This window comes from Nuphar pumila, chromosome 3 (assembly GCF_984573655.1).
Source record: "Nuphar pumila chromosome 3, dmNupPumi1.hap1.1, whole genome shotgun sequence".
In the NCBI taxonomy this organism is placed as follows: domain Eukaryota; kingdom Viridiplantae; phylum Streptophyta; class Magnoliopsida; order Nymphaeales; family Nymphaeaceae; genus Nuphar; species Nuphar pumila.
The window spans coordinates 118,534,070-118,558,045 of NC_143251.1; the positions used below are offsets into that span (position 1 = coordinate 118,534,070).

The following is a 23,976-nucleotide window of genomic DNA, read 5'->3' on the forward strand; positions in this document are numbered from 1 at the left end:
TGTGTTCTTGGCTCTTGAGGTCACTCTTAAAGAGTGCTTTTTACTCCATTGGTGCTTCCGCCTCTTTTCATTACACTCGTCTACGTTCGCTATAACTTACGACTGAAGCAGAGGTATATATAATTGCAAAGATTATTTGTCATTTTCATTTAAAACTCAACTAATTTTAATTTTTTCATATCACCTTTTTATCAAAAAATTATTGGCAAATAGGCACAAAGAGCAATTGATCCCATCAATTTGAAACATTTTGATGAATTTGATGCATAAGTTAAAGAAGAAGCAGGTGCTCTTTTGAACGAAGAAGACATTCAATGGATTAACACGGAAGGAGAACAAGCGATAGATGATGAAGACCTTACGTTTATTGGGGACGAAGTGGATGTCGAAGAAGGAGAAGAGAAAAAAGATAATGAAGATGATTATGATTATTAATGTATCATATATTCATGTTTTATTAAAAAACTTGTTCTTATGCGATGTTTTTGTTTAAGTAATATGAAAGTATGACTCTTATGGTATGTAATAGAGACATAAATGCTTCATAATGTGATTTTATGTATGTAGTTTGTGCAATTCGTCATTATTTCATGTGATGATTTTTTTTTTAATTTTTACTATTTTTCTGATTTTTTTATTTTTTTTATTTTTTTTATTTTTTTATTTTTTTATTTTTTTTATTTTTTTTATTTTTTTATTTTTTCTTGATTTTTTTGGATTTTTTGAATTTTTTATTTAAAATTTACGATATATTTATGATACGATATGAGACGGTGTTACTATTGGGTTGACCGATACGGGTAACAATACACTACTTACAACCTTGGTCAACAGGGTCGACAACCCAAATTCATCCTGATTTTTCTAACAACTCACACTTACAAGTTGGATCTTCTAGGATCCAGCTGTGAATGCATTTGCTCATGATATGATCTGGAATAGCACTACATCCAGGTCTAACAAGATTCAGGCACAATTTTTATGGTTTAGCAAATCATCCTGGATGGACCTGAATTTGGACAGGAGACAGAGGCTTTGGTAGATATGCAGCAAAACCTAGTTTAACCCCTATGTAACATGGACACTTCTAAACGAGAAATTCACCCGTGACACTTGGACACAACTTCCTTTGTGTCAGGTGAAGTCAACCATGAGGTCCATCTCTGTTTGAAAGTAGATTCACTTAACCCTAAGTCCAGTTTTATCTATATTATATACACATATTTTTAAAATTGTCGTGTCGCACCCTGCGCACCTGCACCCGCACCTATGTGACATAGTTTAGCCCTTACAATGTATAGTTTATGTACCTAGTTATGAAACATTGAGAACACTGTAGCATGTACTTAAACCCACTCTAGGGATCTCCACATGATTTTTTTCCCTGTTTTTTTTTAGCATGACCAAGTTAAAATTTTAAAAACACCACCGTGGTTGCAACCCATGGGTCGTTATTACTTGAGTCATAATAAATAACAGTTCACATTTACAGCAGAAAATTTATAGGTGATAACAACTAAGATTTCAATGTCCTAACACAGGACATGATAATGTTAGCCAAAATCCTAGCAGGTGCACAATCATTGAATAAAAAAAGTGACCACATACCAATAAGCAAGTTACAAAAATATAGAGGCACTGAAGGAACCATATCTAACTTTCGAGCACCAGTACAGTTCAAAATAAAATTGCTTGCACACACACACAAAAAAAAAGTGGCATTTGAATGCACACACATGCACACTTATAACACTCTCTTTCTCTTTCTCAAAGACATGATTTAGAACTGTTAAGGAATTAATATCAGCATATTACAAGCTTTTGGTCGTACCCACTCATGATTTTTTCCTGTATTTATAAGGGCATTCTTGTAATCTCATGTAATAAGTGTGTACGAGTCAAAGTAAGAGGTCAACCTATTTTGTAGTAGGAGGTTAGGAGGGGTTGACACATACATTCTTTGTAACTACATTTTTTTGTTAATGAAGCAACTAGACTTCTTCTGTATTTGTTCTTTCTTACTCCTCCATGGCTATACCATGCATCCTTGAACTTGTACAAGAATCACATGACTAGATTGACACAATATGAGATGTTTGTGCTGTATTTGACCATTTTTTCCCCTGTAATTCATGACTTTGATTCCTTTCTTTACTTAAGGGTCTTAAGTTGGGACCTTTTTTTGTCTGAGTGCCTCTCCCGCATCCTACTTGTCACAAAACTCCTGTATCCATATTGTATGCTGAAATGGATATTTCAGAAAATTATATAATCCAAAAGTCAAGATGAATACATAATTAGGACCACACCTGATTAAAGTCACCAGTATGATAGAGAACTACAGCTAGAAGACTGTAGGCTCCAGCGGTCATCCGGTGGTAAGGGCCACATACTGCTATAAGCTTGGCTAAAGCCTGCAATATCCGACATACTTTCAGAATCATAGAAGTGACTCATAGCAGGTTGCCATGCATCAGTTTATTAGTCAATGTAGACTGCCAAATACCTTTGTTCCATGGTTGACAGCATCTTCAAGCTTTCCCTTATCAAGAGCTGTTTTTGAAGACTCCAAAAGGGTTCGCCCATCTGCAGATGAGCAAGCAACTTGCTGCCATAAAATGAAAATGCAAAGCATTAAATCAACTATCCATCACTTAACCCAAAGCCATGCCACTTGGTGAAAAACATTTCACAAAGAATGATGGCATGTACATTGGATCACCTTATGCACTGGTATGAGGCTAACAACATCCCTTTTACAGAAGGGCTTTGGACCATCCATATCATAATCACGAGGAGAGAGCTCAACCCCTACCTGGAGAAATATTTAATTATAATTAGTTAAAGGTGGAGTTCCTTTTGGGAAAGGTTAACAAAACAAATCCAGCAGATTTAAATGATAATGAAATTGCCCATTACTTTATGGCACAATCCCCTTAGAATAGCAAACTTTCGTATGTCTCGGTAGCTGGTGTTGGTCAACTCCCACTTGTATCTCTTCATCAAGAATACCTCTAGCCATCTCCACACAAGGAAATTTACATTGCAACTGCTATGAGATTCCCCCAATTCAGGAACCCCAAGCAATAAGTTTAGTGCTGCAGCTATCAAGGCAGCCAACTCTTCTTTACTAGAAGCTGCAGCAATCACAGCTTGAAGGATATGCTTGAAAGCTCTTACAATCATCTCATGAATACAGAGTGACTGCACATGTGAAAGCTTTTCTGACAGTTTAACCTGGTTCACAAAATAACAGGACATGAGTCATTGGAGACTGTTTTTGGCATAGTGTAGTACAAAATTCATACTAATAATTAATATCTAGCAATATAAGGAATTAATCACAGCTCAACTTCCTGACCTCAGATGACAGGTTATTTATTACTTAATACTTTAAACATGATACTTACAACATGTCCAAGAGAGTGCATCTGTAGGCCTCTTGTATGCATGAAGTCAGTTAGTGTCCGACCATCAACAGGTGAAAGTTCCAATGAACCAAAATCTGCAACCTAGTATGAGAGAAAAGGTACAGCAAGTAATTTTTCTATGCAGCACAGATATGTGTGAAAATAAACAAAAGAGGACTAATTACAAATCGTAAGTACCAGCTTAGGTAGTGCAACTTCTTCATAATATTTCTGTGCCATCTCATGGAGCTCCTCCAGTGACTGTGAATAAGAAAAGATGAATAAGAATATTTTCTAATTCATATACTTGAAGTGATGGACATCTATGTCACATATAGACTCTCCATTAGGTATGTACTCACCATAGTTCCATATGACAAAATTTAGTATCATTCGAGGTCTAAATTGAAAATACTGCCCATGACCACGGAAGAACTCTGTTATTCAGAAGAGCTCTGATTGACCTCCAGAAATCCTAGCATGGAGTTTTACAGGGATCAGAACTCTTCCAGGTAAATTCTGCAGCATGACACTAAGTACCATTCCTGCAGCATCCTTATCTATTGGGTCTGGGATGACTCAAGCCATCCCTAGGTCTCATTTTTTGACTCGTGCAGATTGTTGAACCAAAAGTGTGAGTTTTCACCAGGATTTCGACCTTGAAGATTTAACCAGTATTCCCAAGAGAGAAACAACACTATAACCTCTGCAAAAATCCTATTAAAGGTGCTCAAGTCCTGATGAAGTGTTGCAGTTGACTCAGGGCCAACATGAGAAGATCAAGCCAATACAGAAATTGACCTTTTTGGCTAGGAGATTGTGGTTCAGGACAACTTGGTCAGGTTGAATAGCCTCCAATTAATGTTGGTTAGATTGATATAAGACTCAACCAAGTCGCCAAGGCCACAGTGGATTCACTCCAACAAGGGAATCCTGTTAATCCCTATTTAAGCTTTTTCAGAAAGCTGTAAAACAATATTCAACAAACAGATAAGGACATAAGCATAAAGTGATGGAGACAATGCACACTACATGAAAGGTCTGGTCTCATTCAAGGGCTGAGTCAGAGCTCATTTTGTTAAGCAACCCGAGTTTCTGGCAGACCATGATCTCTCAGATTTAACCTGCACTGCTGAGAGGTAAGGGAAACTCATGTCAATTGAAGAAACATCTGCATATTTTCCCCGACACAACCTATTCAAAGTCTTAACAAGACTAAGTGTGCCTCTAATTGTTCCTCGCCAATGATCTTAAGTAATTGGATGAATAATTTGGTCTAGTGTCAGTTAAAATAACAGTAATTTTGTTTTTGAGAGAACGAGTAATAAATAACAGTAATAACCACATTACTAGTTCCATTATATGCAAGATGAGAACACACCCTTAATCCTTATCTCCTAATAATTTTAGTACCTACCTTGCAGTGAAGACCAGTTTCAGATTCTTTCAACCGCGTAAAAGCTGAATCAGATACCAACAACTTAAGTGCTGCTTCATTCTCCATTGCTTTGTTTACAGATTCATGGTCAACAGATTTAGAAATTTCACTTTCACCGGTAGCTTCATTGTGTTTCTCATCATCAGGACACAATTTTGGACTGCATGTATCAGTTTTTTTCTTCATACTCCTGATCAGCCGAAGTGGCTTTCCAAGCCCCTCTACAGTTTTTTCAGTTTTGGCCTTTTCATTGGATTTCTTTTTTTCTTTTTCAGCAGTGATTTGATCTTGCAAATATTGTATCCAGCATGCTCCAAGTTCCCACCTTATAAAGTTGCCTCTATCTTGTTCCTCTCCCTGAAGCTTAGTCAAGCTTGCTTCCAATATTCTCTTGACAAAGTTTTGTGCTGAACGAAGCTCCTCAGTTTCCAAGTTTTGTATCTGGGGAAGTAGTTTATTATGCTGCTGAAGTGGCTCTTTGTGGAGAAGTGTCCTCAAACTGAAATATCCATATTCATAAATATGAATATGCATGTTAAAATGAAATAGGAATAAAAGCCCAAAACGACGAGAGACTGAAGACTCTCTAGCAATTACTTGGACAGAATTTGACAAAAGATTGGTCAAGAACTTAAAAGTAAAAACAGAAGGTAGTTTTTCAAGGAATTAACAGATAACCTATTGATGTTTAAGGCATTGGAGCCCCCTTCAGGTTGATCACCAATCTCATAGTTCCCCACAGGAGAGATAGTGTTGCCTTTCCTACTGCTGTCCACTTTAACTACAGCAATGTAACCACTGTATCGTACATTCATGACACCTAGAGTGGCAATATCCTGCAGTCAAAAGCTCATATTCTTGGAGCTGAGCAATATAACTTTGAGAACATTAAATTTCACATACAAGCATGCAAAGAAAAATTCACATTGACAAAGACAATGATGTTAGGATTTTACATGGGCTGCTGTATTTTCGTCAGCAGTTATTCCTTTCAGCAAATTCCTTTCAGCAAGTTTCTTGGGGTCCATCCCAAGTGTTTTGCTTCCATCAATTCTTGTATCCACCTTGCAGCTAGCATCAGGAACATCTTTTGTGACTCTTATGCACAAATCTCCTACTTTCTCCATGTGCAGGATTTTATTACTGTCAGCAACAGAAGCAGAATCCGGCCTCTCCATAACGCTCCGCACAGAGGAAACAGCTCTGAAGATTGCAACATCTACAAAAAGGCTGTGGAGCAAGAAAGCCTTCCGATCACGAACCTGCCTTTCCTCTGCTGTCTTGCAAGGCATGGATGCAAGAAAAGAAAACTCATCTGCCCAAGGAATTGTATCGAATTTCCCATCTCTTCCTAAGCCACCTCCATTCCCTCCCCAAGTCTCATCCTCTGCAGGAAGTGCAGGAAAATCTGAAGGTGACTGCGAAGCTACATGAGGAACGAGCCATGTATTTGCACGGAATCCATAAGGAAGATTTCCAAACTGCATGATAAAACCAATTTAAGTATATAACCATATTGTAAATTGAAAAGCATTTAGGCAGTAGAACAAAACTGCAAAAGTTTAAATTTCTAAAGTAAGCAGGCCCAGTTTTGTCTAAAACATAAAATTTATCATTTGACAGAACACAGAGACCTTGTTGCGCTCTGAGAATGCTTTCATGAGATCATCATAGGCCTGCATGAAAAGGAACCAGAAAGGTTAATTAACAAGTTAGAGCTGAAAATAAGAACTGCAATGCAAACTTGAACTCAACATATAACCGAATGGAGTATCAAAATGCAATGAGTTACAATTAGACGCATTTTATGAATTTCGGATCAGCTTCTCTAATACAAACCAGCCTTTGTGGTCCCACAGTTTTGAGTTTTTGTCAACAAACATTGACAAAATATTGCGACATGCCCTTAAGAATTTTTCAAAACTAGAAAGCATGAAAAACCATGATATTCAGAGAATAGTGTCTAAAACTGTAAAAAAGATACACACACACACACACACACACACACACACACACACACACACACACACACACACACACACACACAGAGAAATGTTAAGATGGTGAAGGCCACAATTTGTTCAAAGAAGCCCCAATTATAACATTTCACTTGTAGAAGAAAACTGCTTCAGAAAAACAGAACATACAAATAACAACCCTCATTCCAAAAAGAAAGAAACGATTTCTATATATGAGAAAATGAAGCCTCTGTTTGGGAGCGTTGCATTGGCATGGAAACACCATTTCTATGCGTTGAGTATGGAGTTGCCAAAAACTTCCACTTGTGAATGGTGTTGAAATGTGGTGTTGAGGCTGCCAATTCCATTCCCATTGCAGTGTTTTGGCAACACCACTGCTCCCAAACAACAGAGAGCATGAGAGGCAGCACTGGAGAAACCACAACACACCTCCGATTCAAGGCTCCCAAACAGAGCCTTAAAATTTTCCATAATGATGACCAATGCATGACCACATACAAAAAGTACAGTATGACCAACAGATCAAGACATGTCTCAAATTGGAAACTTGGTGCAGACTAACATTATCAAAGGCTCTACTAAGTTGCCGAAGTAAGTCAACAAGGTTGTGACAAAGGATTCTCTGCTTCCCATCTCTGTAAAACCCCTTGGTGCAGGCTTCAACAACAAACAGCTTGCCATTGCAAAGTTTCACCTGCCCATCAACGAAATCAAATGTAAGGCACAGCAATCACATGTTACAAATACAAGAATCGTTTCTGGTTCAAGTGGAATGATCTTAGCGGAATGCATAAGACCAACACGATCGGTGCTATGCAGACAACAAGTTTCCTATAAATCGACAGTGACAGCAGTTGCAATACAATGAGAAAGAACTGTTTACTTCAAGAGAGAAGAGATCTCCATCAGAACGATTTTCATCACCACTTGGCCTTGTAGACCTCCGTATGACTGCAAAATTTTAAAGCAATGCATGGATTCAGTGTTACCAACATAAACTATATCGGTTTGAGAGAGAGAGAGAGACTTACATTGTAGGGGTGGGGTGAGGTGGGAGAGCGAGAAGAAGTCGTAGAAATGGGCGAGGCGCGGGAAGGCACCGGTCATCTCTCCCTCGCCCTCGGTGACGTCCGTCGAAGAGGTGGGGGTGGGGGTGGTGGTGCTGGTGGCTGCCTCATCTTTTGATGGTGGTGGTGGTGGGTCCTTCTTGGGGTCGGCCGGCTTCGACCTGCCGTTGGCGGAGACGCCGAAGCAGGTGGTGCAGGCAACGATGTCCAGCAACCTCCTCACGTGCTCCACCGCCTGCTGCTCCTCGTACTCCTCTGCTTTTCCCACCAACAACAAACCCATGTAAGCCCATAGCACTAGCACATCCAGTGATCGAACCCCAGTACTTTACAAAAGTACTCGATCCACAGAAAACACAGAAAATCGCTGCGCGTGTGATTATTATGTGTTGTGTGTGTTTGATACAAAGAATCGCCGTCCTACAGCGATTTTCACAAACATAAAAAAATCGCTACACAAAAAAACACTATACTTTGTAAAGTACTCCTTGGATCACATAACCACCACGTAGGAAACAAGCTTCTTCTTCTCTCTCTCTCTCTCTCTCTCTCTCTCTCTTCGAGGTATCAACACACTGTCGCTGTAGCGCGTCAGATGGCTGATATTTTATGACAGAAACGTAATTTTATCGGTAGTGAAAATATCGTAACAACTTTTTTTCTCATATTTCTATCGGAAAATTGGCAAAAACAAGTAAATTAAAAGATAAAAAAACACAAAGTAAGATAACAAATTGTGAAGTAATACGCAAAAAAGAAAAAAAAAAGTTAACTGATGTTTTAATGATACTATAACGATATAAATGTAATATCATAATAAAAAATTGATATTTTCATCTAACCACTAATAATGCAATATTTTGGCAGTTTAAAACGGTAATTAAATGATTGTATTTTTCATTATTTTCTCAAAATATCACAAATCTGTTACACTGACTCATAGTAAAGTTAACAGAGCAAGAAGTGGGGTGGGATTCAAGACTGATGCCTGAAGCAATAAACTAATACAAACCCCAGTGGCACATCGTAGCTTTCGGGTCGTGGGTCCCACTCAGGGTTTTTCTCACTTCAGCGAGAGTTCCTCGTCATAAAGAAAAATAAGACTTCACACCACCATGCAACGTCAACATGCCTGACAGCCATCCATCTTAAGCATTTATGGGTATGGGCGCTTAAATAAATGTTGAGATGGATGGTTAGCAATAGTGGAGCTGCATGCTAAGCAAATAAACAACTTGTCTGGTAAGAGCAGCCAGTGCACGTCACCTTGTGTTGTGTTGGAACATTGCAGGTTCAAAACCCAATGGTAAAGTTGTATATCTGGTAGGGGTCTGCCTAACCCCCGCTTGCCTTTAAAAAAAAGAAGAAGTAATAAAGCATTTTATTTTTAAAGACAAGTTGAGGTTAGGCAGACCCTACCAGATATCTCAGCCGAGGGATTCGAACCTGAGTCTTCTGTTAGGAAAGTTTTAAAATATTAATAATTACTACCAAAAGAGTTTTGAAAAAGTTTAGTTCCATATCTAAGAGAGAAAAGTTTTTCAAGAGATTTAAATAGAGAGTTTGTTATCTATTCTTTACTTTGGTAAGCCTTGATTCTTTAGGTGGATTGCGGACGTTGCTGCACATCGTGCAGCAACGGACGCGCCGTTCGCGCACACGCGCGCGCATATCCGTTTTGTTTTTCGATTTGAGTTATCTGGCCGTTTGAAAAGCTTTAAGTTGCATGCATATCGAGTTAATGTTGCATTGTGACTGTTGGGCGGTTTTGGAGGCCTTTGATTGACAGTCAAAGGTGGGTGATCGTTCAGGTACTTTTTCGTCATATTTTCAAACCGTCAGTTTTATGGCCATTAATCTCATTTATCGCAAAACGTTTTGGCCTCTCTAAAAGTCTATAAATATCTTCTATTTTCGTCTTTTGAAGAAACAAGAATTTTCCGACTCTCCAAAATCTTCTTCTTCCTTCTTCTCGATTTGGCTTGCAGAGTACAAGTGTGGTAGAGATCATCTGTCCTTGCGAAGCAGTGACACATTGGGAGGTTCAAGCCTAATTGTATCCTGTGAACTCAGTCGCATCAAACCCCTTTTCGCATCTTCGAACTTCCCGGAGTGGGGCGATTGAAGTTCTAAAGATAGCGATCTTAAGAACGTGCCTCTAGGCTTGACATCTCTTTTCTGAAATCCATTTTTCACAAGGTTGGTGTAACAATTTTAGAACTTCAATATGGCCTCTGGTTCGACATTCAACTCCATCAATCTACTTAGCCGTGACCTTGAAAAACTCGATCGATTTGATGGGTCAAACTTTAAGCGGTGGCAATCAAAGGTCTCTTTCTTGCTATCCGAGCTGCATATTGACTATGTTCTCAAAAAGCCCTGTCCCACTGTCGCTGCTGGAGAAGTTGAGACAGAAGAACAGAAGAAAGAGCGAGAGAAGTGGTTTACTGACAACTACCGATGCAAAGGGCATATCCTAAACACTTTAGTCGATTCTCTCTTTGACTTGTATTCACCATTGGAGTCGGCTGGAGAGTTGTGGAATGCTCTCGAGATCAAGTACAATGCAGAAGATGCTGGTAACAAAAGGTTTATCGTAGATCAGTATGTTAATTTTTCTATTGTTGATGATAAGCCTATACTTGCTCAAATTTATGAGATGCAAATACTGGCCTATAAGATCAAAGGAGAAGGTATGTATCTTGATGATGACTTCCAAGTTGTTGTCATCATTGGGAAGCTGCTGGATTCCTGGAAAGAATATAGGAATCACCTAAAACATAAAAATGAAAAAATCACTTTAGATGGCCTTCTTAAGGACATTTGAATTGATGAAGACACTCGTCTTCGTGACAAAAAGAATTCGAGTCCTAAAGAAGGTTATCCTAAAGTGAATTTTGTTAGTAACAAGGGTGGCAAAATCATGAAAACCCAGAAAATAAAAAAGAATTTTGTGAAAGGGAAAAAGCCAACTGATAAAAAGAAAATTAGTTGCTATGTTTGTGGCAAGTTTGGTCATTTTGCTAGAGAATGCAGAGAACGGAAGAGGACTGGTCCTAAGCCAAATGAGTCAGAGGAGAGGCTTGCTGTTGTAATCTCTGAAACCTTTATGGTGGCTGCAAATAAGGACTGGTACCTGGATACTGGAAGCACTGTTCATGTGGCAAATGACAGGAACTTGTTCAAGTCGTATGAAGTAGTGTGGGAGGGATGCAATCTCTTTATGGGAAACTCTTCCTCAACTAAAGTGCTGGGAAAAGGGAGTGTGGAAATTAAGTTCACCTCCGGGAAATTCCTAACACTTGAGAATGTCCACTATGCTCCAGAAGTTCAAAAAAATTTAATCTCTGCAGATCTCCTGTCACAAAATGGTTTTAAGATTGTTATTGAGTCTGGGATTGTAACTGTGACCAAAGGAAAAATCTTTATAGGAAAAGGGTTTGCCACTGGTGGTATGTTCAAGATGAGCATAAATGAAGCTACTACTTCTGTTTATATGGTTGACTCCTATTTTCTTTGGCATTCACGATTAGGACATATAAATTCTCGTTGCATTCATAATATGAATAACTTTGGTCTTCTTCCGTGTCATGTGAGAATAGAACATAAACATAAGTGTGAGACATGCATTCAAACTAAGCTAACTAGACTCCCGTTTCCTAGTGTAGAAAAGAATTATAAATTGCTTGAATTAGTGCATTCTGATGTGTGTACGATGGATAATGTTTTGAGTCGTGGTGGCAATAGGTACTTTATTACCTTTATAGATGATTACTCAAAATTTTGTTATGTTTATTTGTTGAAACATAAATCTGAAGCATTTTCCAAATTTCTTCTTTATCTAGCTGAAGTACAAAATAGGTTTAAAACAAAAATTGTACATTTAAGAACATATAGAGGAGGTGAATACTTAGGTGGAGAATTTGATAAATTCTGTGAAGATAATGGTATTATCCATCAAACGTCAGCTCCTAGAACTCTTGAACAGAATGGAGTAGCAGAAAGGAAAAACAGAACACTTGTAGAAATGATGAATGCTATGCTGCTTAATACGGGTTTGCATTCTAACTTATGGAGAGAGGCTATACTTTCTGCTTGTTATATTCTTAATCGAGTTCCTTATTCCAAATCTGATAAATCACCTTATGAATTGTGTTTTGGTAAGAAACATAATCTTAGTTATTTTCGTGTTTGGGGTTGTTTAGCATATGTTAAAATCCAGAAAATAAAAGGAAGAAGGTTTGACCTAAAGCATTTAAATGTGTATTTGTTGGGTATGCTGAACATAGTAAAGTATATAGATTTTTGGACATTGTTAATGATGTTATTGTAGAATCTAGAGATGCATCTTTCATAGAACATAAAAATGCATTTGATTCTCTTCTTGATGGCAGTCGGATTATAGTAGATGAACTTCCTGTAAATGACATGATTGAATATTCTAGTGATTGTGTTGATGAACCAGAAACTGAAGTTAGACTCAGTAAACGCATTAGAAAACCAACTAATTTTGGTTCTGACTTTTATACATTTCTAATTGAGAATGATCCTGTGTCTTTTCAAGAGGCTATGTCTTCTCAAGATGCTGCCTTTTGGAGAGAAGCTATTAATGATGAAATAGAATCAATTATGTCTAATAATGTTTGAAAATTAGTGGATTTACCTGTTGGTTGCAAAACTATTGGCTGCAAATGGATTTTCAAAAAGAAATTAAAAGCTGATGGTACAATCGATAAATTTAAAGCACGTTTGGTTGCAAAAGGCTTTAAACAAAAAGAATGTATTGATTATTTTGATACTTTTGCTCCTGTAACCATAATATCTACTATTAGAATTCTGATTGTCATGGCTGCCATATATAAGCTCCAAATCCATCAAATAGACGTGAAAACAACCTTTTGAATGGAGAATTAGATGAAGAGATATATATGGAGCAACCTGAAGGTTTTGTAGTGCTAGGGCAAGAGCGCAAAGTTTGCAAACTTGAGAAATCCTTATATGGATTAAAGCAAGCCCCTAAGCAATGGCATAAAAAATTTGATAGTTCTCTGGTGCATAATGGTTTTAAAATTCATGATGCGGACAAATGTGTCTACAGTAAAGTAGATAGTAGCTCAATTATTATTATTTGTTTATATGTTGATGATATGCTTATTTTGAGTAACAATAGTGAATGCATAAATCAAACAAAAAGATTTTTATCTTCCTTGTTTTGTATGAAAGACTTGGGTGTTGCAGATGTTATTTTAGGAATCAAAATTATAAGAAATAAAAATGACATTGTATTATGTCAATCACATTATATTGAGAAAATTCTTACAAAGTATGGATATTTTAATAGTTCACCAGCATGCACCCCATATGATCCAAATATGAAATTGACTCCTAATGATGGTGCTAGTGTTCAACAATTAAAATATGCCAGTGTTGTAGGTAGCCTTATGTATGCAATGAACTGCACAAGGCCTGACATTGCCTATGCAATGAGTAAAGTGTGTAGATACACTAATAATCCTGGTCATCAACACTGGAATGTAGTGAACAGGATTCTTAGATATCTAAAGCATACTTTAGACTATGAAATTCACTATACCGAGTTTCCTGCTGTTATTGAAGGGTATAGTGATGCAAGTTGGAATACTGACTTTGAAGATTCCAAGTCTACGAGTGGTTGGGTTTTTACCCTTGGAGGAGGAGCAGTTGCATGTGGGTCTAAGAAACAGATCTGTATAACTCATTCTACAATGGAATTTGAGTTTATTGCTTTGGCATCTGCTTGTAGAGAAGCTGAATGACTTAAGAATATGCTAGTGGATATTCCACTAGGTGAGAAGCCTATACCTGCTATTTCAATGTTTTGTGATAGCCAATCAGTTATATGTAAAGCAGGTAATATGAAATACAATGGGAAGTCTAGACATATTAGTCTAAGACACAGTTTTATAAGACAAATGATTGATGACAATATTATTTCATTGAAATATGTGAAGTCATGTCAAAATTTGGCAGACTCATTTACGAAATGCCTTTCGAGAGATGTCATCAATAAAACATCGAGGGGAATGGGAATTAAGCCAATTAAGTCATCACCTAAGGATACCCAACCTAGAGCGCTGGAGATCCCACATGCATAGGTTCAATGGGAAATGAATTGGTGAATGACAGATATTGAGCATATTTATGTAAGCCCATTACTGATGTGTGCTCATGAGCTGTAACTAATATGAGGGTTGAGCTAATAGCTCTTAATGAATTTGTAGGCCTTAAGGCTAAGGTGTGTGTTACAGTACACCTAGACAAACTCACCTATATGAGTGTAGAAATGTGAGCCGTTTCTTATGAGAATTGGCAATTCTCTAGAGCACTCATGAATTCAGGAAAGCACAAGGCTCTAAATGTGCCAACATGAAATCCACACAATCGAACTTTTGAAAACCTATGTATGATTGAAAACTCCGTTAACAATATAAGGAGCTAAGTTCAAGGTAAGTCCACTTAGCACCTTGGTTAATTTAGGTTTTCTTTCAAATAGTGGGGGTTCAAGTCATGCAGACACTCTCACTAATGCATAAGTTTCTATGCAAGCCAAATATATTTTAAAACTAGTGGGGGATTGTGATGAAAGTTTTAAAATATTAATGATTACTACCAAAAGAGTTTTGAAAAAGTTTAGTCCCATATCTAAGAGAGAAAAGTTTTTCAAGAGGTTTAAATAGAGAGTTTGTTATCTATTCTTTACTTTGGTAAGCCTTGATTCTTTAGGTGGATTGCGGACGTTGTTGCGCATCGTGCAGCAATGGACGCGCCGTTCGCGCAGACGCGCGCGCGCATATCCGTTTTGTTTTTCGGTTTGAGTTATCTGGCCGTTTGAAAAGCTTTAAGTTGCATGCATATCGAGTTAATGTTGCATTGTGACTGTTGGGCGGTTTTGGAGGCCTTTGATTGACAGTCAAAGGTGGGTGACCGTTCAGGTACTTTTTCGTCCTATTTTCAAACCGTCAGTTTTATGGCCATTAATCTCATTTATCGCAAAAATGTTTTGGCCTCTCTAAAAGTCTATAAATATCTTCTATTTTCGTCTTTTGAAGAAACAAGAAATTTCCGACTCTCCAAAATTTTCTTCTTCCTTCTTCTCGATTTGGCTTGCAGAGTACAAGTGTGGTAGAGATCATCTGTCCTTGCGAAGCAGTGACTCTCTGGAGGTTCAAGCCTAGTTGTATCCTGGGAATTCAGTCGTATCAAACCCCTTTTCGCATCTTCGGACTTCCCGGAGTGGGGCGATTGAAGTTCTAAAGATAGCGATCTTAAGAACGTGCCTCTAGGCTTGACATCTCTTTTCTGAAATCCATTTTTCACAAGGTTGGTGTAACACCTTCAACTTGGCACAGGACTCCGCTTACCACATGGGATACTACCTCGGTGGTAACTACAAAAGCATTTAGGCAGAGCAAGGAGAAGCATACTACAAGTGGCAATAAAATTGAGTACAAAGCAACATTTAAAATACTAATAATCACAATAATAAAAGAACAGTTAGAAGTTTGTTTTTTTAAATGGTTTTTTTAAGAAAAAGAATCCCCCATAATTCTTCATCTGATTAGGTTTGGATTTGTGTCTTCAATATCTGATTAGGTTTGGATTTGTTTTCACCCATGCCTTGCTGCCACCAAATTTCACCAATTTAATTATCAGCATTCCCAAAGGCAAATCTGAGCTCATTCCCAGCTCAAAACCACGTTGAGACTCAAGATTCAAATATGGTGAATAAAGGTGCGCGTGGGTCCGGCCCGATTGACCCACTGGGTCCGGCCCGATTGACCCACCTAGCAAATCGTATATAAGCATTTTGGGTTTGGCCTTGGCATGAATTTGTAGGACCGTTGAGCAACGATATAGGGAGCAGCTTAAGCCAATTGAGGCTTGTAACCGTAGGACCCGGACTTGGATAAGTGAGCAGACTAAGCTTCAAAATAGCTAGTCATCCACACCAAACCCGAATCCAAATCCGATTAATGTTAATCGATAGTCCACCTAATACAACTAAACTGATCAAGATTCAGTTGGATATTCGATCCAAATCCAAACCTTGACATCCCTATATTAGACCATCAAAAGGGTAGTTTTAGGCACACCCATGTGGATAGAAATTTGGGATGGATATTTCCCTCTACCCATTGTGTAACATTCCAACTTGGCCCAATTTTCTGACAATGGTTGCAGCAAAAAAACCCTAAATTTGGACCAAGACCCATTCTACTGGGCCAGAGTAACTTTCAAACTCAGCAAACCTGGGCCCACTAACTTGGCCTAGCCAGCCTGAAACATGAAAAATCTGACATGGGTTTGATGCCTTGCAGCTCTACTGGTCTCTGATAACATTCAGACCACCAGCTTGAGGTTAGCAGCGAGCCCAAATAACAATCAAGTTGGTTTTACCTTCAACTAGGGTGAGAACTGGGGGCTTCAGTGCAGAGATGTCCACTGAATCCTTCAACCTGTGTCCTCTTACCTGCAAGTTGCAACATTAAAATGTGACCCGAATACCCCAAGTTTGGCAACAAAACCAGCATCCCAAGATTGTCTAGAAGAACTTCTTTTGTGGATCTTCTGTCAAAGATATGATGCACATTATCAATAAAGATGATCAGTTCATCAATTGCAAGGGTTTGGTGTACGATATCTGGCTGAACTGGATCCATTTGGACATATTTGGTAAACCCCTTCCCTGCCCAATTAGATAAATGGTGAGGGTTTGTTGTTTGGTTTCAAAATTCAAATCCAAATGAACATCCATGCACTTATATCATTTGAAACATAAATTTAGATCCACCAAGGGTAAGGAGATAATGAGGGTCCACTGAGATGGCTGGATGGTTAGGTCACTATCATAATGGTTCGAACCCCATGGGAACTATCCCCCAGCTTGACTATCAAATTTTCAAAAAAAAAAGAAAAAAAGATCTAACAGAATTAGGACCTGGAAGGCGAGGTCTATGCTTAGATGCTCAAGTTGGACACTCATTACAAACTGAACCAAAGCAAAATTCAAGTTGAGATGTGAGAATATTGCTAAAAAGGTATGAGAATATTGCTGGAGCTTGACTGGGATGTTACCTCATGGGACAAAGAATAGTTGGTTATGCTGCATGTTTCTGTGTTCACTGCCAACAGTCTGCGAACATCAATGATCCTGTCCGTCGATATTCCCTGCACCAAAATACATCAAAACATGGACTATAAAATAGGAAGACAGACATTTCAACTTTGCATAAAAGTGCCATAATCAGTGTGGTCCCTTATTTCGGAGTGCTGGAGAGGGGCAGATTAAAGATGGTGCTAACCAATGTTGTCAGTATCGTATCGGCAGAAAAATCAATATACTTCACCCCTGAATCGGATATTTTTTAATAAATGTAAAAAATACTTAAAATTAATTTTTAATATTATTTTAATAGCTTTAACATGTGTCATGTTCTGATTGACACTTCATTTTTTTAATTATTTTTTTTGGCCGATTCAGAATGATTCCCTTATGGGTATAGGCCGATTCACTTGAATCATTGGCCAAACGATACAGGACCAATACCGATACTGACAACATTGGTCCTAACCTTCTAGGTTTTGCATGAAGTGGTCGCTATCGAAGCCTGAACACTGAAATTGACAGCCTAGGCACTTTGCCATTACACCAAGCAATGGCCCACGCATTTATGTTCAAACATACTGATCATATCAAACTCAAACTGGTGGATTTGATTCATGAGCTAGTAAAAGCTATCCTTAAGCATGTACATGGCTGACACAGAATATAAAACTTGCCTCTAACCAATAGGTTAGATGGATCCAATCTTAACTCTATCTTGTGATCCAACAACCCATTGTACATCTGCTATATATCCTTGGGGATCCACTTTATCATACCTGGACCCCCTCGCGCACCAACAGCTAGGCTTAACATCTAAATTTGAAATTCCATACCTTCAAAATAACTTGAGAATCATTGGGGAGGTTCACTGTGATGTCCAAAACTACTGGAAGAACTGCATAAAGATAAATAATTGGTCACTAACAAATTAGTGCAAACACATTGAATTTGTTCAAAAGTTGTAACATTAGTTCTATAACCCAAACTCCCAAAAAGTCATTGGCCAGATAACATCGCGTTGGTTCTGAATGGGATACAATCTAATGACCAAAGTTCAATCATCATGCATATGCATAACTTGATGAAGCACTCAACCAACGATAATTGCTGTGAGGAGGCCATATCTTGGTCCAAAAAAACTAGATTGATAGTACAATCAATCTTTTTGGGTCAGCTTAGTTGAGAACTCGATCCAATTCCCATATGCCTGATCTAGATTTCAAATTTACAACTGGGCAAATTGGCTATCCAGCCCTTTGTCAACCTTTAACTTGATAGGGTATAAGCTTACATCCAAAGGTCGAACATAACATGATTCAAATATATGCATGGTTCAGAACCACAATATGTGTGTGTGCGCAAGCACAAGTGCGCATGTGCATGCAAGCGTGCATCCATGTGTGCACAAGTGTTTACATGAGAGAGAGAGAGAGAGAGAGAGAGAGAGAGAGAGAGAGAGAGAGATGCAGGAGTGGAGCAGAAGACCTGGGTCCAAATAGATTCGTATGGACCCGGGTCTTCTGTTTCACTCTTGCATCAGAGAGAGAGAGAGAGAGAGAGAGAGAGAGAGGTTTAATTCAATCACGACTGAAATACCCAAATCCTTGGCATGCAACATAAAGGAATGTTTGGGGCCTTTGGGCATAACACTGCATGTGATAAACTTCAATGCATTTCTTCTTCTATCTGAAACATCGAGTTAATAACACTTCACGTGATATTTAACAACCCTAAGGCACACCTTTTATGTTTAGGGTCAGCCTACCATGCAAAAAGCTAACATTCAAAAGTTAAAAAGAAACTTTAGCAGGTCCATTGCAAACCACGTTTAGTAAATATAGATTGTGTTAATCAAGCGTGGTTCTTGGCTTATACGTTCACATGGAAGGCGGATCAGATGCAATCACATTGCACACTTTAGGGTGCCACTGCACCGTATCTACCTTCCATCTTCTGTTAGGCCCTACAACTGAGAGGCAGTACCTTAGAGATGGAGGGCATGCAGTCAAGTGCAGTGGCACACTCAAAGTGTGCAATGTGATTGCACCTGATCTGCCCTCATTCACACGCGGCCAAGCCATAGTTACTGGAAGTGGACTTCCGAGGAAACACACTTCGGAATCGAGAAATGTGGCGTTTCACTGATAATAGGGGAAGCGATCACATTCACAGTTCCAAATTATGGGAAGTGCACTTCCACAAATTTTTGTATAGTCAAGTTCATGTGTGTTTATGTGCATGTGGTCCTTACTCCTTTCTTCTTTCTTCTTCTTCTCACCCTTTGGCTTGCCACGACCTCCTTTTGGTGCCATGTTGAAGAAAAAATTAACTCCAAAGTTGAATCCTGAAAAGGATATGATAACACTCTTCATTACGAGAACATCAACAACTCACTGTAATTCATAAACACTTTAACAAATACAAATTGTTCATGCAACTTTAACGAACACAAATTGTATATATGTGTATCATCAACTAATTAAGATCAAGCACATGTATCAACAACATCATAGTCAAAACTTAAAAGACATTATATATTAACGAGTATCATCACATCACTGTCAAAAAATAAATGTGGTACTTATGAAACTAGGTGTACTCCCTGGTGGGCAAGCTGACCTGTGGTTTTGCACAAATGAACTCGGTGGGCAAGGCGGGATCTTTTTCAGGCATCGAAAGGAAATGGAGCAAAAACGACACCAATAATCCCAAAAAGAAGTAACTAAGATTTGGATTTCATACAACACATGGCATTGACAAGGTGGTACGTATAAGACTAGCACACTTCCTGAACAAACTGGTGACTCCCCGGGACAAGTGGTAAGCTCACAGAGTTTTACGCTGTCACGACAGTGATCGCGAGCACGGCGCTAGGTCTCCGATCCTGAAAGCGGTTTCTCCGTGTAAATATCAAAAAACTTCCTGAACAAACTGAGCTTAATTGCCTTCATATAAGCTCGGCTGTTTTGCCCAATACAAGCTTCAAGTATGAACCTGTGTAGTTCACCTCATGAAAATCTCAAAACTAAGCCCAAGCGGACTCGTTGTGAATGCAAGCCAAGCTCAGGCTAGTTCATTTTTTGTGTCGATGATAAGATATACATCTTTACAAACCTATATATCATAGCTTAGAAAAAAAAGCCAAAACCAAGCAACCCCTGCTCAAGCGCGGCTCGTTTTAACATAACAAGAGCCATTTTTTTTTGTAACCTGAACGAGCTCACACACTGAGCCAAACCGAGCCAAGACACCAGTAAATTGGTTCATTTACCAGGCCTACTAAGTGCAGCACTTTTTTTTTTTGAACTTTCCCACCAATGACAGGAAGACAACAAAACGGGCTCTTTATCTGTGAGGCTCTGCGGATGAGCCAAACCTGCTTTTAAAGATGTGTTGCAGTCCGTGTCACTGTTGAGCCACTACTGCCTAGTTCCAGGATGACCAGTTTAACGATATATAGCAGGGCTGCTAAAATTAAGCAAAGGAATTAACGTTAACAATTTATTTAAAATAAGGAAGGCAGCATGGTGCTCGAGTTTTTCTTTTTTTAAAAGGCAAGCTGGGGTAAGGCAGACCCCACCAGTTATTATTCAAAGTACCACTGGGTTTTGAACCTGCAACATACCACCACAAGGAGACGTTCACTCATAGCTCCTACCAACCACGCGGAGGTGCATGATGCTCAAGTTTGCATGAGCCTCTAATCTGGACCGTGGGATTTAAAGATTATAGCGATAAAGACCATTTATTTCTCTTGGTTTAATGAACCATTCAAAAATTTTCACAAAAGAAAATGTCCCCAAAAATCTTGATATATCATTTTATAGTAAATCATGGCTTCGGATTCTTCAATGCTCGTAAGGGCAGCATCTCAGATATTTACCAAAAATGAGCGATGCAGATTCTCCCAAGATGGAAATCGGATGGCACTAATTTATCTTTCCCCATCTTAGTGTGGGGGCACTCCAGACCATGTATTGTAGACCCTACAGTGCTTCTGGACCGTCGGATTGTCAAGATGGATGGTCTAAACGATGAGCTCATTTGAGACACATGGAGGGTGTCCTAAATAGTAAAGTCCTAAATACTAACATTGAAACCAGACACGGACTCAGACTTGTGGAAAGTTTGACCTGATAGCAAACTCAACGGGGCTCCGCCTGGTTGGTTAGAGCTGTTAGTGCACGTCCCCTTGTGATGGGACGTTGCAGGTTCAAAACCCAGTGGTACGTTGAATAATAACTCGTGGGGGTTTACTTAACCCCAGCTTGCCTTTAAAAAAGAAAATATCGTTACTTTCATGAATACATCGACCACTTTAAATTGACCTCACAAGGAGCCTCTCACACACTAGAAATGATTTGAAAGAAATAAATAATTAATTATTTTCACCGTTAAATCTTTTCATTTTCAGGAAAAGCGTTCCCTTTCAGTGTTCCGGAAAAGAAGCAATATACGTCAATAAGAACATTAGTTTGTCAATAAAAATAAAATAAAATGAGGTACTGAAATTGTGAGGGGTAGTTTCTGTGTGTGGCACAAAAGATAAAATCACACCCAAGTAGGGGTATATCTGTAATATCAAAATCTAGTAGGGTGTTTATGCAATTCCCCGTGTCATGCTATCCTCTCCGGAGAGTTCGTGCTTCAGCAAATTATATTTGTTTTATATATTTTATAAATTATGTAAAAAAATAAGAAAGTGTAGAACGATAAATCTTTCTGGTCAAAAAAATAAAATTCCAAAAAAACATGCAAATTAATAAAAGAAAACAAAGCAAAAAGAAAAGGATTGGTAACCTACCAAAAGACAGATGAATGAAGAAACCATAAGCAATTTCACAAAAAGAAAAATTACAAATTCTTGTGAAAACACGGAAATTAATATTGCAAATACAATTGCTTTTTCTCAAATAAAGGTTTAGAGGGAGCATACCAGAAGGATGAGAGGAATGGTTGGTAGTCTCTGGAAAACGAAGGATTTTATTCTGAAACGAAGGGGGGCCCGACCGCCATTAAAACTTCATTTTCCAAATCCTTCCTTCCTGAAGCTTCTAGAAAATTCTAGATGGTGGTGGTCATGAAGAAAGGGGAAGGGCTTCGATTTACCGTGGAAACTCTTGCACGGATAAGGAGTGGTGGTGGTGGTGGCGGAGGTGATGGGGAGGAGAGAAGGAATGAAAGTATTAAGAGTGAGAGAGAGTGATATAGGACGTGGGTGTAGAGGCGGAAAAAGAGATAAGAGAGAGAGACTGATAAGGTAGGAGGGGCGGAGATTTAAGAGTTAGGGAGGGAGTGCGTCCTCTGGCTTTAGGGTAGCAGGATTTTCCTTTAATTCTTTTTTTTTTATTTCTTAAAAGATTATTTTATGATATTTATTTTGTATTTATGTGATACTTAAGAAGTTTTTTTTTTTTTTACAATTCATAATATTGTTCTTTATATTCACATTCATACCCGAAAAAATGACTTCAAATGCATCTCTTTAAGGTTAACCAAAATAAGGTTACGCTTTTTATTCAAAATCTTGATTTTACCCTTATAGCTAACCAAAAAGTCGATTTTAACCTTTAAAATAGCAATTAATATGCCTTTCCTTCTGCCTCCCATCTCATTTTTGTTTTCCCTACTCACTTTCTTGATCCAATATAACGCATCGTCATTTTAGCATGACCAACCATCTTACTCGATCTTCAATCCTAGCCGTAGGATCAGGTGGGCATGAAATTTCTGACCCGAATATTATTCGGATTGACCTAGACTCGTTTCCGGGTATGGACTTAATTGAGCTATGGTTTTTGTTGGTTACCTAAATACACTTGACCTTTGGGTCATTTCATATATAATTTAGGTAAAAAAAAACAAGCACAAATATCACTACATGTTATGTTATCTAGGGATGCAAATGGTCGTATCCAGGATAGAGGTTTTGCAATTTTTAGCTGTTCCGGATCTGATATGGATCCAACTTCTTATATATTTAGTGGTTCCGGATCCAAATCGTTTTGCATCCCTACTGTTATCCAGGTAGTACAAGTGAATCTTGATGGTTTGGATGCTCAACCCGATGTCATTCTACTGGAGAGAGAGAGAGAGAGCTTAAAATGAGTAAAGAAGATTTCATGATGGTCTAGAGGTTCTTATACACCGTTTTCTTGTGTTGCCCAAACACAATTTTGCCAAAATGTGATGTCAAAATATGATTTTCAAGTTAAAAAAAAATGTATTGTTGTGAATGGAGTTGCCCAAAACATCCTATCATAGCTCTGATTGGGAGTCTTGCATTAGGATGATAACACTATTTCTACTTGTTGTCAACATGTACCATTGAAAATGGAGTTGCCAAAAACACTCTTGTAAGTGTCCAAATGCGTTCTTGGTGCTGCCATAGGGATGGCAGTGGACCGGGCGGAAACGGGCCTCCGCCCTACCTTGGCCCGTTTAGACCGGGGATGGAAGACATGAAATGGGGATGAAGGAGGGGATGAACTTATGCTTTCCCCCGCCTTACCCCATCCCTGTCCTCGATTCCTGCCTTGCCCCGCCCCGCCCCGCCCTATCCCCGATCTTTCTTTAGAGATGGCAATGGACCGAGGGAAAATGGAGCTCCGCCCCGCCTTGCCCCGTTTGGACCGAAAATGGAGGAATATGAAATTGGGATGGAGGTTAAAATCAAAACCTGTGTGGGGATGAAGGGTAAGATTTTGAGACATGGCAGGGGTACTGGAAACCTTGTCCCCCTCTCCTGCCTGGGTCCACTGCCATCCCTATGTTGCCAACTCCTCCTAATGCAATGTTTTGTCAACACCACCTTTCCTAAACAATCAAAAAACATGAAATTATGTTAAAATATGGTGTTGGGTCTAATAAGTTTATTACCTCAGCATTTTAGTCTTTTAGCAACACTACTACTCTCAAACAGTATAGGGTGTTGAAA

At 38.7% G+C, this 23,976-nt stretch overlaps 1 protein-coding gene across 5 annotated transcripts in view; it reads right to left on the minus strand.

Annotated features, from left to right (window-relative positions):
- Positions 1–22,298, minus strand: part of LOC149843450 (protein REDUCED CHLOROPLAST COVERAGE 1-like) — a 40,093-nt gene extending 17,795 nt beyond the window's left edge. Inside the window, exons 1-19 of one of the 5 annotated variants that reach the window (XM_089999808.1) lie at positions 21,976–22,298; positions 19,291–19,383; positions 17,873–17,934; positions 17,009–17,101; positions 16,872–16,922; positions 16,331–16,403; positions 7,859–8,149; positions 7,711–7,778; positions 7,390–7,521; positions 6,483–6,524; positions 5,805–6,329; positions 5,527–5,684; positions 4,828–5,347; positions 3,609–3,671; positions 3,411–3,512; positions 2,920–3,237; positions 2,723–2,815; positions 2,507–2,608; positions 2,310–2,414 (exon numbers count right to left, since the gene is read on the minus strand). In XM_089999808.1, the coding sequence (XP_089855934.1) occupies positions 2,310–2,414; positions 2,507–2,608; positions 2,723–2,815; positions 2,920–3,237; positions 3,411–3,512; positions 3,609–3,671; positions 4,828–5,347; positions 5,527–5,684; positions 5,805–6,329; positions 6,483–6,524; positions 7,390–7,521; positions 7,711–7,778; positions 7,859–8,149; positions 16,331–16,403; positions 16,872–16,922; positions 17,009–17,101; positions 17,873–17,934; positions 19,291–19,351 (2,859 nt within the window). In that variant the 5' untranslated portion in view covers positions 19,352–19,383; positions 21,976–22,298. Of the gene's footprint in view, positions 1–2,309; positions 2,415–2,506; positions 2,609–2,722; positions 2,816–2,919; positions 3,238–3,410; positions 3,513–3,608; positions 3,672–4,827; positions 5,348–5,526; positions 5,685–5,804; positions 6,330–6,482; positions 6,525–7,389; positions 7,522–7,710; positions 7,779–7,858; positions 8,153–16,330; positions 16,404–16,871; positions 16,923–17,008; positions 17,102–17,872; positions 17,935–19,290; positions 19,384–21,975 lie in introns of those variants that run through there. The other 4 variants (XM_089999807.1, XM_089999810.1, XM_089999809.1 and 1 more) reach the window with 4 other exon arrangements.
- Positions 22,299–23,976: the final 1,678 nt, after the last annotated feature.